The sequence below is a fragment of the Chamaea fasciata genome, unplaced genomic scaffold (genome assembly GCF_029207755.1).
Source record: "Chamaea fasciata isolate MVZ Bird 193981 ecotype frontalis unplaced genomic scaffold, bChaFas1.0.hap1 SCAF_28, whole genome shotgun sequence".
Taxonomy (NCBI): Eukaryota; Metazoa; Chordata; class Aves; order Passeriformes; family Sylviidae; genus Chamaea; species Chamaea fasciata.
In genome coordinates this window covers 1,199,523-1,217,404 of record NW_027094113.1, presented here as the reverse complement: position 1 = coordinate 1,217,404, position 17,882 = coordinate 1,199,523, and the positions used below count along the sequence as shown (strand labels likewise).

General features: G+C 58.3%; 1 protein-coding gene across 8 annotated transcripts in view; it reads left to right on the top strand.

Moving 5' to 3' along the window:
- Window positions 1–12,362: 12,362 nt before the first annotated feature.
- TCF3 (transcription factor 3) overlaps window positions 12,363–17,882 on the top strand; it is an 84,487-nt gene continuing 78,967 nt past the window's right edge. For 3 of the 8 annotated variants that reach the window (XM_066205690.1, XM_066205688.1, XM_066205687.1), the window contains exons 1-2: window positions 12,366–12,526; window positions 14,643–14,744. In XM_066205690.1, the coding sequence (XP_066061787.1) occupies window positions 14,670–14,744 (75 nt within the window). In that variant the 5' untranslated portion in view covers window positions 12,366–12,526; window positions 14,643–14,669. Of the gene's footprint in view, window positions 12,527–14,642; window positions 14,745–17,882 lie in introns of all 8 variants that reach the window. The other 5 variants (XM_066205684.1, XM_066205683.1, XM_066205689.1 and 2 more) reach the window with 3 other exon arrangements.

Sequence of the window (17,882 nt, the reverse complement as noted above, 5' to 3'; positions counted from 1 at the left end):
TCCCTTCACTCGTCTCCTGCTGTGATTAACTGGCACCTTTTTCTACAGTGCCAAATGCAGAGCAGGGCTGATGGCAGGGTCAGGGGGTTCCAAGCTTCTTTTCGCTTTTTTTCCCAAAATCTGAGCAAGATGGTCTGCGGGAGAGGGGCAGCTTTTGGGGCAGGCAGGATTTTTGTATTTCCCAGTTTGAATGAGGGGTTGAGGGTTCTCCCTGGGGCTGATGAGGGGCTGGGCGCTCAGGGGCTGGTGAGGGGCCAGCCTGTCCCGGTTCCTCTGTGCTCCAGCCAGCGGTACCCCTGGCACCTCCTGGGGCTGGCAGGGCTGGCAGATCTGTCCCCAGCAGCTCCTGGGCATTCTTCAGTGCTGCCAGTCATGGAAAGCTTTGGAAGCAGCTCCAAAAGCCAGCCCAGGGATGACAGTGCTGGGTCTCAGCCACAGGTGTGGGCAGCCAAAGTCACCTTTCTGCCCCTTCCTCTCTCATCTCCAAATTTAATTATATCTTCCTTAAGCTCCTGATTTAAAATAAAACTGTCATGAAACCCCTTGACTCCTTGAGCTGGAGCTTTTGGGAGACCTCAAAAGAGGAGAAAACTCGGGGGTGTCAAAACTCCGGGTAGGAGACAAGCCGGGTGCCCAGGCCAGGGGCAGCCTGTGGGAACGAGAGGCACATCCAGGGTTTAATAAAGGTAAAAGGCCCTTTGACAGCCCGAGGCCTCCTCTCTCCCCCAGAGGATGCTCCCACAGCCCCCCCGGATGTGGGTTTGCAGGGAGCAGGGTGGGGAGGGGCTGCAGGAGGTGGGGGAGGCATCGCAGCCGGATCCGAACGGGAGTCGCCTGACAGATGGGGCTGCCCTACATTTCACGAGTGGCTGCCGTTAATCTGCTTCCTGCACCCTCCCCCAGCCCACCTCCCTGCAGCCCTGGGCTCCCATTGCCAGGGTGGGAGGCGGCAGGGCCCTGTGGGGACACAGGCTGGGGGTCACGGTGCCATGGGGGCCATCGGGTGTCCCCAGCCTTTGGTCATACCCCTGGTGTGACCCAGCCCACGGTCAGGGTCACAGCACCCTCCTATATCCTAAACGTCCCATGTCCCTCGGGCACAGCCCAAAGCCCAGCCCTGGGGTGCTCATGTCCCCTTCTGACCCCCCCCGACAAACCTGTGGCCAAAGCTGGGGGCAGAGGGGTTGTGCTGCTGTGCCCTGGGCTGAGCATCTCTTCAGCCTCATCCTCTTCCTCCTTCAGTATCCCTTAGCCCACCTTTGGATTTCATCCCATGTCCCATCTCTGCCTCCCTCTTCCACAAAACCCTGAGCGTAGGGGAGGGGCAGCACCCTGCAAAATGCCAGAGGAGGGACCCGACAGCTTCGGCCATGGAGCGGGCACCCACGGCCAGGCTGCGGCCCATTGCCCTGTGCCACTGCCCTCATCCCCTGCCCTGGGGACAGGGCACAGCTCGGGGAGGCTGCTCTGCTCCCCTTGGCCACGGCAGCCCCCAGCTCAGCCTTGCCAGGAATTCCTGCTGCTCCTTTCTCTCCGCTGCAGTGACGTGAACTCCCGGGGCTGCCGGCCTCTAATTTTACCAGGATTGTGAGGTTGGTTCCCCCATGCAACATCTCAGCCTGGGGAAGTGAGAGAGAAGCGGGGCTGTGGTGGGAGGACACGGCAGAGACGCATCTGCAGCTGTGCTGAGGATGGGCAAGGGCTGGAACATCTACAGCATCCCTGTGCCCAGCCCTTCCCAGGAGAGAGGGCTGGATTTGGGGCTGTGCCACGGCCACAGCCACCAGCACCCTCTAGGATAGGGTGATGTGGGGTTGTGTCCCCAAGAGAAGCACACCCAGCCCTCAGCCTCTTGCTGGGGGATGAGCCATAGATTTAGGTCACTCAGGGGTCACACAGGGGAAGTTTTCAGCACCTGGGGCACTGCCCAGGCTCCCCAGGGAATGGTCCCAGCCCCGAGGCTGCCAGAGCTCCAGGAGTGTTTGGACAACGCTCTCAGGGATGCTCAGGGTGGGATTGTTGGGGTGTCTGTGCAGGGCCTGGATTTGGACACAATGATCCCTGCGGGTCCCTTGTAACTCAGGATTTCCTAGGGTTCCATCCATGCACACAGAGTCACATGCAGTGGGACGAGGACATGGTGCACTATGGAACAGGACAGAGCCAGGGGGGATGTCCCCAGTGCCAGCAGGGTTGGATCCAGCAGTGGGAAGGCAGGTGGGGCAGGCAGTGCCCACACCACCCCTGGGCTGAGACCATGAGAAAGGAGGATGGAAAATGGGGCTGAGATGAAAAATTTGGCTCCTCTTTCCCGGCTGAGCCCTCTCCTGCTGCAGCAGAGCTGTCACTAGGATCTGGTGAGCCTCTCCCACGGGCTGGGGACAGAGCCTGGAGCAGGGATTCACCTCCCTGTGTGGTTTCTATTACTCCTCAAAGGAAGCTGAAAGCTGACATCAGATCACAGCACCCACTAAGCGAACAAATCTGGGGAGGGAGGGGAAATCCCCCACTGGGTCCCAGAGAGGCACCACGGTGTCCTCTCCTGTCCCCTGAGGCAAAGGCACAAAGGCCACCATGGCCCCGCTGTCCCAGTGCTTGGATCAGCTCCACTTCAGGGCACGTTTGCAGACTGAAACTTCCTGATCCTCTCCCACTGGAAGGATGGATTCACTGAGCTGTTAGCTTGAAGAATCAGGAAAAGTGCCCCAAGAATGGCACATTCAGATCCCAGTGACATCCCAAACTCTAACTCAGCCAGGGAAAAACCTTCCCCCTCCTGTCTCTCACTGTGGGGCACCCATCCCTCTTTTGGGACTTTTCCAGCTGGCAGGGAATACATTGGCAGTCCTGGGTGCTGCACCCTTCCTTGTCCATGGGCAACGTGTACCCTCAGGTCTGACAGCTGCCCTGCTGTTCTCACCTGTGATGGTGTGGGATGCCCCATTTGGCATCTCGGACAGCCTCTGCGGGCAAGGCTCCTGTCCCTGTCCCCTGCTCCGTGTCTAACTCCTATGAGAGCTCTCCTTCGCTCCATCTCTCACTTTCTTTCTCCCTCCTTCCCTCCTCTCCTTCCCCGTCTCCATCTCCTTTTCCAGAGCCTCCTGCCTGTGCCTCTGCCCAGACGGGGCTCCCTCAGCAGGTTCTCCCACCCCTTTCTAAGTTTCTCCCACCACGAGCTGCCTCTGCCAACCCTCACCCCACACCCCGGTGGGGGAACACGGTCCCACCGGGCTCCCCGGGGCACCCCTGGAGATCCCCCGGCCTCGGGGGTGGGGCTGAGATGGTTTCTGGGGCCGAGGACGCGTTTTCTTTCCATTCAGAGGAGATTCCCCCGCCCCGTGAACACGCACTGAGGGTTTCCTGCCCGTGGGCGGATTCTATCTTGGGCTGCAGCCGCGCTGGGGGACCCCACCTGGGGCCGGGGATGCCGCGTTTCCTCCTCCTCCACACCATTCCCAGGGCGCTCTCATCACCCCAGCTCTTCTTTTTGTCGATTTTAAACCCGTTTTCCAAGCCCCCCCGGGCAGGATCGCACTCCCCAAGCAGTTCCCTAAGGATCTGCAGGCTCTGCTGTGCCTGTGTGGGATGATATCCCACTGCTCAGGGAAAATAGCGCAGAAGGACGTGGTCCTCACCTGGGCCACCCAGGGTGGGATTTCTGTTCAACCAGGCCACCTGAACGCGATGATTTGGGGCCCACTTTCCTTGAGCCCTGTGAGAGTCCTCGGGGCTGGGGCGCGTTCCCCAGGAGTCCCCCCAGCAGCCTGCAGATAAAGGGATTGGGGATGATTGTGGTGGCTGCGAGGGGAGCGAGCAGCACCGTGGGGGCCGTGTGAGGTGGCTGCGGGGGTTTTGTCACTGCCGAAGCGCCACAGCAGAGTGTCAATGGAGCACTTTTGCATTTTTCAGCACTCTGCTGGTTTGCACCCAGAATTCCCCCATGAATTTTCCAACGAGCTGCCCCAAGGCTCTCTGACACGGGGTTGAGGAGTTTCCATTCCAGCTGTGCCCGGCCTGGGGGCTGGGGCCCTCCTGCGGATCCCAGGTGAGGATCCCATGCCTGTCCCCCGAGGGCCTCCCCCAGCGCTGCTGTGTCCCCTCCATCCCCGCAGGGACGTGACCCTGCCTGGCAGGTGCCTGTGGATACTCAGCGGCCATCCCGCTGTCCTTTCCTATGCCTTGGTTTCCCCAGCTGCAAATGGGGCTGGGGGCTATGCAAACCCCCCAGGCAGGTTCTGGAGGAGCAGCCAGGCAGTTCAGAGCAGGGCTGTCCCCTGCCCAGCCCCGGGGCTCTGGGGACACGCGTGGCTCTGGGGACACGCGTGGCCCTGGCCATGTGCAGGCATCAGTCACACTCAGCCAGGAGCAGAGCCCGATGGAGGGGGGTGTCCTGCCCGGAACGCCGGTGACAGGGACCCCCGGGGTGGTGGCAGTGGGGGAGCAGGGCCACTGGTGTCCCTGCTCCACGCTGTGTCCAAAGGAAGAGAGGAAGAAGAGGATCCCTGATGCCTCCTGGCACGGAGGACAATGGGGATGACAACGCTCTCGGCATCACTTCTGTCCCCACAGCTGGAAGAGAGGGAGTGAAATAGGTTGGAGAAAGGGATCCATCCCTGTCACCAATATCCCTCAAACGCCCTGTGGGGCAGCCCCAGCAGACAGGGATGGACTGGGATCTGTTGTGTCTCTCCAGAGTGTCCCATGGGGGACAGTGACTGTCACAGCTGGCAGGGTCAGAACAGTGGCGGGGGCTGCTGGTGACAAATGGCACCCGAAGGGAGGACGGCAGGCGAAGCCAAGGATGCTCCTGGGGAGCTGCTGTGGCACCCTTTGTGCTCACCCTTTGGCGCAGGAAGTGTCGCCGCGGGTGCCAGGAGGCAGAGGGTGTCCCAGCTCTGCGGGGGTGGCCAGGAACGAGGGGACACCCTTGGAGGGGAGGGGGACAGTGTGGCCAAAGCAGCCAAGCCCAAAAGTCGCCCCCGCTGCGAGCCCATCCCGGGGGCTGCTCCCCACCGCAGGGGCTGGGAGCGAGCTGGGGACAAAGTCGCTGTAATGTGAGAGATGGGCGGGCTTTAAAAAGAGAGGGGGAAAAAAAGAGTTTTGAGGCCTTTCTTCTCTCTCGCTGTTGTTGTTGTTATCCATAAATAATAATTAAACCACCATTTCCAGCCCAGGCCACTTGTTTTAAATTTCCTGGCTAAAGTGATGTAACAGCTGTGCGTGATGCAACGCCATGTGGAATGCATCATGCAGGAAACCAAAAACAAAATCGCCTTTCTGGCCAAGCGCTCGGCACAGCTCCTGCCCCCAGCCCCCGGTGCAGGGGTCCCGCAGCCCCCACGTCTGGGCTGCACACCCCGATGTCCCCGTGGGACCCGGCTCTGGGTGCAGGGGACAGCAAGGGGGGGGACACAAGGGGGAGGCAGCTCCTGCTCCGAGCCTGTTGAGCTCCAGATCAGTTTTAATTAAAAACTTTACAAATCAAGAACTGGCGTTTTGCTGAGGACAAACAAACCTGCACAAGCATGACACGTACCCCGAAGCAGAGGGGAGGGTCTGGTGGGCTTGTCCTGGCAGTTTGTTCAACTTCCTCCCACTCCTCCCCGCCAGTTTTGCCCTGCCCTGGGACCTCTCCGCAATGGCCAGGGGAGCCAAAAGCTTCTGGTGACTTCAGTGCCACCCCCGTGTCCCCCCACCGCTGCTGGAGGGATATGGGGGCTGCTGGCTCAACCCCCTCCACCTGGCAGGGTTTAACTCTCCCTTGGCTTCCCACTGCTACAGGGAAGAATAAACTCCGTGGGATGCCCCTGCCCATCCCGCTCCCCCATCCACCTGTGCCTGGTGCCAGTGACCTGCCTTTGGAATGGGGCTGGCCAGAAAGGACAGAGAAAGGGAAGAAAAAGAAGAGAAAGGGAAAGGGAAAGAGAAAAGGGGAGGGAAAAAAAAACCAAAAAACAACCCAAAACAAAAAAAATCAAAAACCAACCCAAGGTTGCAGTGGGAAATCAGAAGTCAGAGCTGAGGCATTTCGGCAGCCGGGGCTGGAATGTCTGACTCACACTGTGACTAAATGCAAATATGAACTCAAACCTGCTCCTTAAAGTCCTCGGGATCCAGTGAGGAGCCCCGAGCTCTCACCGGCCCCCGTGCCATGGCCCAGCCGGGCCGGTGGCTGCAGGATGGGCAGCCGTCCGCAGCGAGCAGTGCCCCGCACGGCCCGCTCCGTTTCACCTCCCTGCGCCCGAGAGGGAGCCCGGGGCAGGATGGGGCCCCCAGACCTCAGCTCTGGGTGGGACACACTCGCCTCCTTGTGCCCCTCGCCATCCCCACGCTGAGGGGACCCCCTCAGGCTGTCCTGGTGTTTAGGGCAGGGGGGTCAGTGCAGCACCCGCCTCGCTGGGTGGTCCTGGCCCATCCATCTCCTCTGGACCAGGCATCAGGCCCCAGTCACTGACAGAAGGAAAAAGAATCTGGGTCCCTGGAGGGGGCAGCGCCATGCCCAGGGAATCACAGGGTGGAAACCCAGGCCAGCTCAAAGGAAATTCCAGGGAAATGGGGGCTTTTTTCCCAGTATATATATATATATATTTTTTTTTTTTTTCCCTAAAGTCTATTTTGTTGCCCGGCTTGTTGACTTGTACTTCATTAATCTCCAGTTTTGTAAGAGAGGGTGGGAGGCTCCGAGGGCAGTGGCTGGTGGCCCACAGCTCCCACTGGGGACACAGCCTTCCCCACACATTTCCACTGCACAGAGGCTGGACCAGCCCAGCATTCCCAAGCTCTCCTGGCCAAGGACTGCATCGAGCCTTCCCCAGACCCTCATGAACCACTGGAATGTGCCCTGGGGACACTGACAGGACAAGGTGGGGGGGGTCAGAGGCAGAACAACCTGCCCCAAAGCTGTCTTTGAACAATCCATTTGTCCGTCCATCCATCCGTCCATCCATCGATCCATCCATCCATCCATCCATCCATCCACCTTTGGGTCTCAGCCTTTCCTTCTGCACCAGCAGCTCTGAAGACACTGCAACTCCTTGGTGATCTCAGTGATCTCCACTGGTTTTTGGCTCAGGACACCTCATTCAGCCCCCCCAGGTCAGGCAGGTTCTGCCATGGGGCTTGTTCAGGACTCCCCTGCCCAGGGATGGTGGGCTCACACCCAACAGCACCTTCAGTGGTCTCCAAGGGTTCCACACGAGCAGAGTGTGGCCCCGATGTCATCACACAGAGGGGAAACTGAGCACAGAGACCAGGGACAGAGATAAAAGCCAGAGGAACTGCTCTTCTTCCAGGGGAGATCACAGCACCCTGGGATGGTTTGAGTTGGGAGGAACCTTAAAGCCCATCCAGTTGCACCCCTTGACGTGGGCAGGGACACCTTCCACTATCCCAGGCTGCTCCAAGCCCCATCCAGCCTGGTCTAAAACACTTCCAGGGATCCAGGGGCAGCCACAGCTGCTCTGTGCAGTAGAGCTGAGGATGACATCGTGGAGGATGACCTGCCTGTGGGGGAAGCTCTCCATGCCCTCCTTTGGAGCCTCCACTACACTTTTCTCCCCGGCATCGCCAGCTCTGAGCACTGCAAGAGTCACTGCGAAACTGCTTCATTTCAGCCACAGCTCCCAGCACTTGGACACAACCTCAGCATTATTTTCATATTTATCAGCTGTGTGTCATCAGCACAACCAGTTCTGCAGATGGTGGAAACTGCTACCCCCATCCCGAAGGTCCAGGGGATGGAAATAATGAGATCTCGAGATGATCTTGGGAGAATCTTGGTGGTTCTTGGTGCTGCCCTGTGCAGGGCCAGGAACTGGACTCCGATGATCCTTGTGGGTCCCTTCCCACTCAGGAGGTTTCCAGGTTCTGTGCTGCCCATGCTGTGTTCTATGCCCCTACCCCACCTCACGAGGTGCCCAGGGGATGCTGAGGTTGCCCCTGAGCCTGAGGCTCCAGCACTTCTCCAGGTGGGGAATGTCACCGGAGCCCCTCTGGTGTCACCTCTGGGTGGACATGTCTGCACAGCATCCCCGTGGTGCCCCTTTGTGCATCCCCTCATCCTCTCTGCTTCCTCCTGCCCTACCAAAATAGCCTGAAATGGGAAACTGAGGGGGCCATGCTGTCAGCTGGAAGGGGGAACTTCTCAGCTTCAAGAAAAAACCCCACCATGTCAGAGGAGTTTTAAGCCCTCATGGTTCCCCATGAGCAGGCCTGAGGACACACTTATTGCCATGATGTTGTCACCCACCAGGAGGGAGGAATTATTAATTACAAGGTAATTAATTACAGGCTGCAGAGCTGGGTGGAGACAAACCCAAGGAGGTTCTAAAAGGGCAAGTGTAGGGTCCTGCACCTGGGGAGGAACAACCCCAAGCACCAGCACAGGCTGGGGGTGACCCACAGGAGAGCAGCTCTGCAGAGAAGGACCTGGGGGTCCTGGTGGATGACAAACTGTCCGTGAGCCAGCCGGGTGTCCTGGGACTGGGGGGACAATGGGACCCATGCATTGGGAAGAGCATGGCCAGCAGGGCAGGGAATGATCCTGCCCCTCTACTCGGCCATAGTGAGGCACATCTGGGGTGCTGTGTCCAGTTCTGGGACAAGAAGGACAAGGAGCTACTGCAGAGGGTCCAGCAGAGGCCCCAAAGACGATTTGGGGTCTGGAGCATCTCTCTGATGAGGAGAGACCACGGGCTGGGCTTGGTTAGTCCAGAGAAGAGTGAGAGGGGATCTCACCAATCTGTGCAAGTATCTCCAAGGGGTGTCAGAGGATGGTGCCAGACTCTGTTCTGGTGCCCAGCAACAGGACAAGGAGCAGTGGCCATAAACTAAACCACCAGAAGTCCCACCTCAACATGAGGAAGAACTTCTTTCCATGAGGGTGGCAGAGCCCTGGAACAGGCTGCACAAAGAGGCTGTGGAGTCTCTGTCCAAGAGAGGGAGACTCCAAAACCCACCTGGATGTATTCCTGTGTCACCTGCTCTGCATCACCCTGCCTTGGCACAGAGTTGAACTGGATAATCCCCAGAGGACCCCTCCAACCCCAAGCAGTATGTGAAATGCAAATTCTATTTTCAACATAGACCAAGTGACCAAAACAGCTTGGAGCAGGAAAATCTCCTCACTGCTTTCATCCCATTCTGTGCTGGCCACGGATGCCTGTGGAAAACCATTGAGGCTTATACCAGCTCCTGCCCATCCCATCCCATCCCATCCCTCCATCACTTGACTTTGCTGAGCCACCAACAGCAGGAAAGCAAAGCTTGAAGGTTTAATTACAATTGTTGACAGGGAAATTATGGCCACACATGCAAAATTAGAATATAATTGTGTTAGGGAAATGTTTCATCTTCTCCTTGTCATCCCCGAGAGCGGAAGGCGGAGGAGGAGCAGCAGGAGAGGGATGATGTTGGCAGGAGGCCTCACAGTGGGGGGAGTGGCTGGGCTCGGGGTGCTGGGGGATGACACCAGTCCCAAGGGCCACTGGGCACAGAGAAAACGCAGCAGAAGGTAGTGAATGGCTCCTTTTTACAGAGCAGCAGCGACGAGGCAACGCTTGCCGTCCTTCGCCCAGAGCGACTTTGGACAAGGGATAGAGAGACAGGGCACAGGGAATGGCTTCCACTGCCAGAGGGCAGGGCTGGATGGGATATTGGGAAGGAATTGTTGGCTGGGAGGGTGGGCAGGCCCTGGCACAAGGTGCCCAGAGCAGCTGTGGCTGTCCCTGGATCCCTGGAAGCGTCCAAGGCCAGGCTGTACAGGGCTTGGAGCAACCTGGGATAGTGGCAGGTGTCCCTCCCCTGGGCATGAGGATGGAACAAGATGAAGTTTCAGGTCCCTCTTCCCACACAAACTGTTCTAGGATTTTATGATTTCATGTGCCTTGGACCAGCAACTTGCTGCCAGCCCACATCCCCATCCTTACTGAACTGGGGCAGGGCCCATCCTCACCCCTGGGATGATCCATCCCTGGTGACAGGAGATGACTTTGGTCAGTGACCCCATTTAAATGCGGGCAATTCTTTCCGCTTTAAAAAAAAGAAAATAAAAGCCAAATGGCCCAAAGCTGCAGGTGACAGCTGGCCCCAGATCTGGCTGCAGAGGGGTCAGGCACAGGGAAAGCCAAACCAGCTCGGCTGAACGATGAGCTTGAAGCTGCCTGGGCAGGGCAGGAGCAGCATCTTTTGCCAGCTCCTCCAAAATCCCTGTGTTGGGATCCAGGGTGGATGTAGGGAGATGAGGTGAACCCCTGCCCACACCTGCTGCAACCATGTGTTTATGCCTCTGCTCCTGCACCTCCTGAACCACGTGTAACTGGGCAAAGCATCATCTCTCTACCCCCACGCCCAATCCCAGCTCCTCTAAAAACCTACTGGAGAAGAGGTGGAGGAAGCAGCTCTCAGGGGCCCAGAGAATGACACAAACTCCCTCACCGCAGAGCCAGGAAGACACACATTCCACGGTCCCATTGGCACCTTTGATCCCAAGCACCTGCCGGCTGCTTCCAAGTGCCAGCACTGGCTGCAACAGCCAGGTGGGCAGGGAAACGGGTGGGGAGATGTAGAGTTCTATCAGTGACATCGACAGTGGGATCCAGGGCACTTGGTGACACAGAGCTGTGGGGGGGGGGGGTCACACACTGGAGAGAAGGGATGCGGAACCACAGGAACCTAGACAGGCTGGAGAAGTGGGATTGTGCCAAAATCGTGAAGTTCGACAAGTTCAAGTGCAAGGTTCTGCACATGGGTCAGGGCAATCCCAAGCAAAAGCACTGGCTGGATAAAGAACAGATCAGGAGCAGCCGTGGAGAGAGGGACTTGGGGGTGCTGGTGGGTGAGAGGCTCAGCCTGCCCCGGCCAGGGGCACTGACCCCAGAACCCCCCTGTGCTGGCCTGAGCCCCCAGCGTGGGCAGCAGGGCAGGGGGGATTCTGCCCCTCTGCCCCACTCAGGTGAGACCCCACCTGCAGAGCTGCCCCAGCCCTGGGGAACAACATCAGCAGGACGTGGAGCTGCTGGAGCCAGTGCAGAGGAGGCCACAGAGCTGCTCCAAGGGCTGGAGCCCCTCTGCTCTGGGGACAGCCTGGGACAGCTGGGGCTGTTCACCTGGAGAGGAGAAGGCTCCAGGGAGAGCTCAGAGCCCCTGGCAGGGCCTGAAGGGGCTCCAGGAGAGCTGGAGAGGGACTGGGGACAAGGGATGGAGGGTCAGGACACAGGGAATGGCTTCCACTGCCAGAGGGCAGGGATGGATGGGAGATTGGGAAGGAATGGTTGGCTGTGAGGGTGGGCAGGCCCTGGCACAGGGTGCCCAGAGCAGCTGTGGCTGCCCCTGGATCCCTGGCAGTGTCCAAGGCCAGGCTGGACGGAACTTGCAGTGATCTGGGATAGTGGAAAGTATCCATGGCCATGCCAGGGGGCAGAACGAGACGAAATTTGAGGCCTCTCCCCATCCAACCCGCTACGAGGCGACGCCGAGATGTCACACACCAACTCTCCATCCCAGTCCGGCTGCCTCGGCCCCACCAGCCCCCAGAGCGGCCGGCGTGGTCGAGCCACGGCCACCACGCACGTCCCGCCGGGCCCCTCCGGCCCCTCGGCGAGGGTCCCGGGGGGGCGGCGGCTCCGAGGCAGCAGCTGCCGGGCGGGGGCTCCGGCGGCGGGACCCGCAGGGACCCCGGCCCTGCCCCGCCGGGGGCCCCGTCGGCGGCGCGGGGGGAGCTGCGGGCGGCGACGGCAACCAGCGGCCACCCCCGGGCCTGCCGCCCCGCCCCCGAGCCCGGTGGGCGGGGACCGCGACGATCCGCGCTCTGGTTGGCCGCGTCACCTGCCAGTCACAGGAGCAGAATCTTTTCATTGGCCGCAGCCCCTCTGCCTTATCAGTCCATCTCGCGGAGCTCCCGTGTCGTCACCGTTTGAGCTCCCCCGCCGCCCGTCCCCCTCCGCTAGGGAATATAGTCCCCGCCACGCCGGAGTCCCCGCCGCGCCGCGGCGGCCCCGTCCCGCCCCCCCGGTGCGGCCACGTGCCTCCGGTGCCGCGAGGCGCGCGCGGGGCGCCATCACCCCGCCGCTCACCGCTGCTTGCAGGGGCGGCGGAGGGATACGGCGGGGGCGGGGCGTGCGGCCGCGAGTCGTGAGGGAGGAGGCGGCAGCGGCGGCGCGGGGGGGCTGCGGGGAGAGACGCCGTCGCTGCCGCCGCCGCGGGGGGAACTATGCGGGGGCCGCGGGGCGGGCGGGCGGGACAGCGGCGGGAGGCGGAGCGGCGGCGGCCCCGGCGGCGGCAGCAGCAGCAGCAGCAGCGCTAGGGCCCGGCCCGGCGCGGGGCGGGGCCGCGGGGCGGGCCGGGGCGCACGCGCCGCCCGGTGCGGGGCGATCGCGCCGCTTCGCTACATTGTATCCGCCGGCGGCGGAGAACAATAGGCGCCGCCGCCGCCCCCGGGCCTGGGCGCCGCGGCCGCCCCCGCCCCCGCCGCGACCCCCGACACCCTTCATGCGCTTCCCCTGCCCCGGGCGCGCCGGGCCTGGAACAGGTAAAAAAATAAAATAAAATAAAATGTAGAAATAATAAAATAATAGCCGAGCCAACCCGGCCGCGCCGCCCTGGGGCTGCGCGGAGCGGGGGTCCCGGCGCTGCGGGCGCGGGGCTGCGGAGCTGCGGGTGCCGGTGTGGCGGGGCTCGGAGCGCTCGGTGTGCTCGGGGTGCCGGCGCGGAGCGGGACGGGACGGGCTCGGCGCTATTGTCCCCTCGGCAAAGTTTGCCGGGGCCGGAGGAAGGGGGGCGGCAGCGCTGGGGCGGGCTCGGGTGGTGTGCGGGTCCCCGCCGGGGAGAGGGGCCCGGTGCTCGGTCCTGCTGCGAACTTCAGCCGAGCACAGTCCGCCGGTCGTCCCCGGCCCGCCTCCGCCCCCCCCTCCCGGGGGTCCCTGAGCCCCTTCCCGGCTCGGGGGCTGCGGGAGCCGCGGGACGCAGCGCGGGGGCGGCCGCTTTGGCTTCCCCCCCGGCGGGGAGGGGGCTCCTGGGGCCCGCTTCGCCCTCCTGCGCTCCCCGCTCTGGGCGGGGGCTGCCCGCCGGCACCCCTCCCTACGGCGCGGGGGTTGCGGGTCGGGGGCAGCGAACAACTTCCCCCCCACCCCCGTCCCGGGGCAGCCGGGCCTTTGTCCGGGCTGGGGAGGAACCCCGGGGGCGCGGGGACATCTGGTAGGGGGTCCCGGCCCAGCGCCCCGACCCCCGCGGGCTGCTTTGGGGTCAGAAAGTGTGCGTGGAATAAATAAAAATAACCCCCACCGAGCCTGGCTTTGGGGCGGCCGAGGGTTTTGTTCACGTTGTCTCCGGATGCCTCAGGGGTGCAGGGTTTGGGGGGCTGGGAAGAGATGAATCCTTCTCCCTCCCTCCTTCCACGGGTCTCATGCCCCCAGCCCCACTTGAGGCACCGGGGCAGAAGGCTGGGAAAGTGCCTTTAAAAACACTGACCAGATGCACCGATGACACTTGAAAAAGGCTTTTCAAAGAAAATACAAAAATTAAAAAAAAAAAAAAAAGAAATAAAAAAAGAAAATTCCCGGGCTTTTTTTTTAATAGTTGTGATGGCTTTTTACACTCTGGGCTGATTTCAGTCTTTTTTTTTAATGAAACTTCATTGAAATGTAGTGCTGAGCCTACAAACACTTTGGATCGTGTGGAGTTTTCTTTTTGTTTTGTTTTGGGTGGGTTTTTTTACTTTTTTTTAAAGCTTACGATTAATGAGTTAAATTTATTGGCCAGCTGCCCTTTGTAACCATGAATGAGTTCCTAAAAAAAAAAAAAAGGCCAAAAAAAGAAAAAAGGGAATCTTTTATCTCATCCCTGGCCTCTCTTCCTCCCTCCCAAAGAAATATTTTTCTATCATAGCAAGCTGGCAAAAAAGATCAATCTCCCTTTTGAAAAAAAATAATCTGTAAAATTAGGAAGAATAATATTTACCTATCTTGCAAGGTTGCCTGGAGGGCTTTATTTTTGCAAAAACACTCCGAAAACAAGATTTTTTTTGTTTCCAGTCCCTTTTGGGAGTGAAGAGGTTCAGTTCTCACTGAGCACGGCCTGGCTGGGCATCCCCAAACACAGCCCCTGAAAAAGCAGCTGCAGGTGCTCGGCGACCCGAAGGAAAGAGCTGTAACATCAGACTTTTTTTTTTTTTTTCACTTTTTTTTTTTTTTTTTTAAACAAAACTCGGCAAGGACAAGAGAGCCTCCTGCGGGGAGCAAGTGTGGGGGAAGGCGAGGGGGCGAGCCGAGCCAGACAAGCGCCTGAGTGATAACTTGCCTGAACCCTTTGATAAATGAGTTGACTCTTTTTTTTTCCCCCTATTTTTTTTTTTCTTTTCCCCCCTTCATTCGCCACACGCCAGGAACAGAATTGGCCTGAACTAGTGGAATTGGCAGCAAAAAACTAACATACAAGTGTGTCTGGTCAATAGAAGGCTTGTTCCTGCCGCTGGGTGCTGTGTGAGGACTCCGACTGTGCTCTGGCCCCGGAGTTGGACGCTGCAGACGCACTCGGGGTTTTTCTTTTCTCGCCCCTCCGCTCTGTCTTTTAAAAATATTCATCAATGGGGTGGGTAGTTTGCTGTAGTCATTAAAATATCTCTCTCCCCTCCCCCTCGCTTTCTCCAGGACTGCCACTGTTGAGTCTGTGGGAATATGAATCAGCAGCAGCAGAGAATGGCTGCAGTTGGGACAGACAAAGAGCTCAGTGACCTGCTGGACTTCAGTATGGTGAGCGAGCACGGCCAGGGGGCTGCGCAGCCCTGGGGCTGGGAGCTGCACAGGGGAGGAAATGTGAGCCTGTAAATTGGACATGATGGGTTTCAGATGTGCCGTGTTTGTGTGCGTGCACATGTGCTGCAACTTGTTTATTTTCAAGTTAAAGCAAAGCCTCTGCCCCTCCTCTCCCCCTCTTCCCCTGAAATGTGTGTTGTTCCCTCCTAGGGAAGGCAGGGAGGTTTCTTTTCTGGATGGGACATTTTGGGGGAATTAACAGAGTTGTGTGTTCTCTGTTTAAATGCTCACTGGGTGACTGTTTCTGCAGCCATGCAGAGATGTAACTTCAGTAGCTGATTAATCAAGCTTTTTTCCTCTCCCTAGATCCAGACTATTAAACTTTTGCTCCCACAGGTTATTTTGTCACAGTTTGAAACGTGTCCAAGCTCTCCAGCACGTTACTTTTGCAGGAGTTGGACACTTGTGCTCCCCATGCTCTGCTCTTCTGTATCCTGGAAACCTTGAGCTGCATTTAGGAGCTGTTTATTTTCAAAGAAACAGGACCTAAGAGTTCCTCCTGAAGGGTGTACACAGCTCAGAGGGAGGAGAAGTCCCTTTAGTCACAGCAGAGCAGGGTTAGTCCCTGGCACATCCCGCTGTGGCACTGCCAGTGGTGCTGCCTCTCCTTGGCAGGTGACTCGTGGAGGGCAGAGCTGGTGTTCAAAGGCAAATAACTGTCTGTTGGGTTCCTCTGTTGTGTGCTGCACCCTCATGGCACTCAAAGCGTGTGTCTTGCTGTTGAGATAAGCAAACGTGCTGCAGAGATAGAAACAACAGCTCCAGGAGGGGGAATGGCCATGAGAGTCACCCCAGCCTGGGTCACCCAGCCCACAGCCCTGCTGGGCTGATGTTCCGGCCCCTTGGGGGAGAAGGGACAAAAGGTGGTGGCAGAGCTAGGCTCCCCTGCTGTCCCGGTGGCTGTGACACCTGTGGATGTGCTGAGGCTCAGCCGCTTTTCTGCATCTGCCTGCTGAGGTTCAGTCCTGGGAAATAAACCTTTTTCTACAGCTGGGGGTTGTACCTGTCCTGATAGGGCTCTGTGCTGGAGAGGGGGCAGTGCGGGGGGTCTCTCAGCACCCCAAGAGCAATCCTCCTGCAGGAGAGGCCCAGTTCTCCCAGTTTCATACTTCTACTGGGAGGCTGAGTCTGTTAAATTGCTGTCAATGAGCTTTTCTGGTAGAATGTTTTAAAGTGGGTACGGGGACTACAGTGATGGCATCCCTGTAAAACCAAGAATCTGTTCAGGGCTTCCTGTGGTTATTTGGTCCCTCTCAGAGGTCCTGCAGGTTGGCAGGAGCCCTGGGGCTTTCCATCAACTGCACTTTCAGTCAGTAACCCAGAATCTGCTCCCTGATGGGGGCTGCAGCAGCTCCTGCTTCACTTTTTCTCTTCCTTGGAAAAAAAAAATCAAATCCCATTCACCATTTAGAGCTTTAAAAAGCCCCCAAGACCATCTATCTTTTCCAATTTAACCAACTGTCCTCATTTGCATGCCTAGAGCTGTATTCCCAGGAGGAGTCTTGACCTGGTCCCTCTGTACACAAATGTTTCTGTCCTTGGAGGTGAATCCGCACCAAAAAGGTTAAATTTGGATTCAATGCTTTTCCACTGGTGTAATTCTGGGAAGGACCAGAACTCATCCTGTGCTTCTCCAAGGCTGGTGTAGAGGTGCTGGGGGTAACTGCTCACGGCGTCAGGGCCTGCAAATGTCATTTTTCAGCAAAGGACTTGAAGACGTTCCTGCAGGATCTGCTGGCCGACGGGCTCCGGCGCAGCCTGGACCGCAGCCAGCTCTGTTTCACAAACCCTCATCTCCGCACACCCGACTCCTCACTTTGCATAAAGGGAATATTAACATCTCTCCTCAAGGATGAGGAGCTGAAATGGAAAAGCTTCCTAGACAGTGGATGGGTCTGTTGAAGAGGCGCTCCATGGTTTGCTCTCCCTGTGTCCTTGGGATACAGGATTTTTGACCACAAAGCTCGCTCTTTCCAGTGTATTTATGTTTTTCTTTGAATAAACAGGAGTGGAGCATTGGCTCAATAATCCTCTCAGGACAGTAGAGGGGAGGGAAAAGTAGAGATACTCAGAGCAGCTGGAAGCATTTGCTTCAGAACAGTATTTTGATTCCTTTCTTCTAGGGAAAATGTGTTCAGCCCCAGCAGTCTGGGTCCAGTCCTGCCCTGTGTTTTGCTGTGCTGGGAGGGAATTTTAAGGCCCTAAGGGGGTGGCACGGCCTACCATGAGTTCCTGGGGTCAGTAAATGACAGGGTTGTGTGAGATGCTGCAAGCTGGGCTTCCAGGCCTGAAAGAAGAGACTCATCCCCTCTTTAATAAATAAATTCATTGGGTAGATAATGAACTCCAAAGCACTCACCAAAAGCTTTGTGCCCCTAATTTGCCAAAAAAGGGCAAAAATTGAAGAAATCTGTAAGTGAGCAGGAGTCAAAGGAAAGGTCCAGTGATGCTTTGGGGTGTGCATGGCAGCACACTTACCTCTACCCCCAGATAAATTGCCTTTTCTAATTGCCCCAAAGTGCAGGTAATTTGTAAGCCTGCCTTCACCACTGCTCCCTGGCAGCAGGCCCAGATGGGCTGGCAAAGCTGGAGAGGAGCTTTCGAGAAAGCATCCTGCCTATAGACCCGAGTGGGCAGCTCAGCCTATTGATTAGGCAGGGTTTTGGTGGCTGCCAGGCTTTGCAGCTCAGCCTGACGGGCACGGGCTGTGTATGGGGGGCGCTGCTCTTGGCCTGTGCTCTCGGGAGATGCTCAACCACAAGGACTTGGATATGAGGAAAAGGTTCTTCCCCCCGAGGCTGCTGGGGCACTGCCCAGGCTCCCCAGGGAATGGTCCCAGCCCCGAGGCTGCCAGAGCTCCAGGAGCGTTTGGACAACGCTCTCAGGGATGCTCGGGGTGGGATTGTTGGGGTGTCTGTGCAGGGCCAGGTGTTGGACTTGGATGATCCTTGTGGGTCCCTTCCAGCTCAGGGTATTCCAGGATTCTAGGACTTTTCATGGTTACTGGTTATCCCAGGCAGTGTCTCACCTGTGCTAGCGCTGGTGTGCAGTGGGAAGGTGCCACCCAGGTGTCCT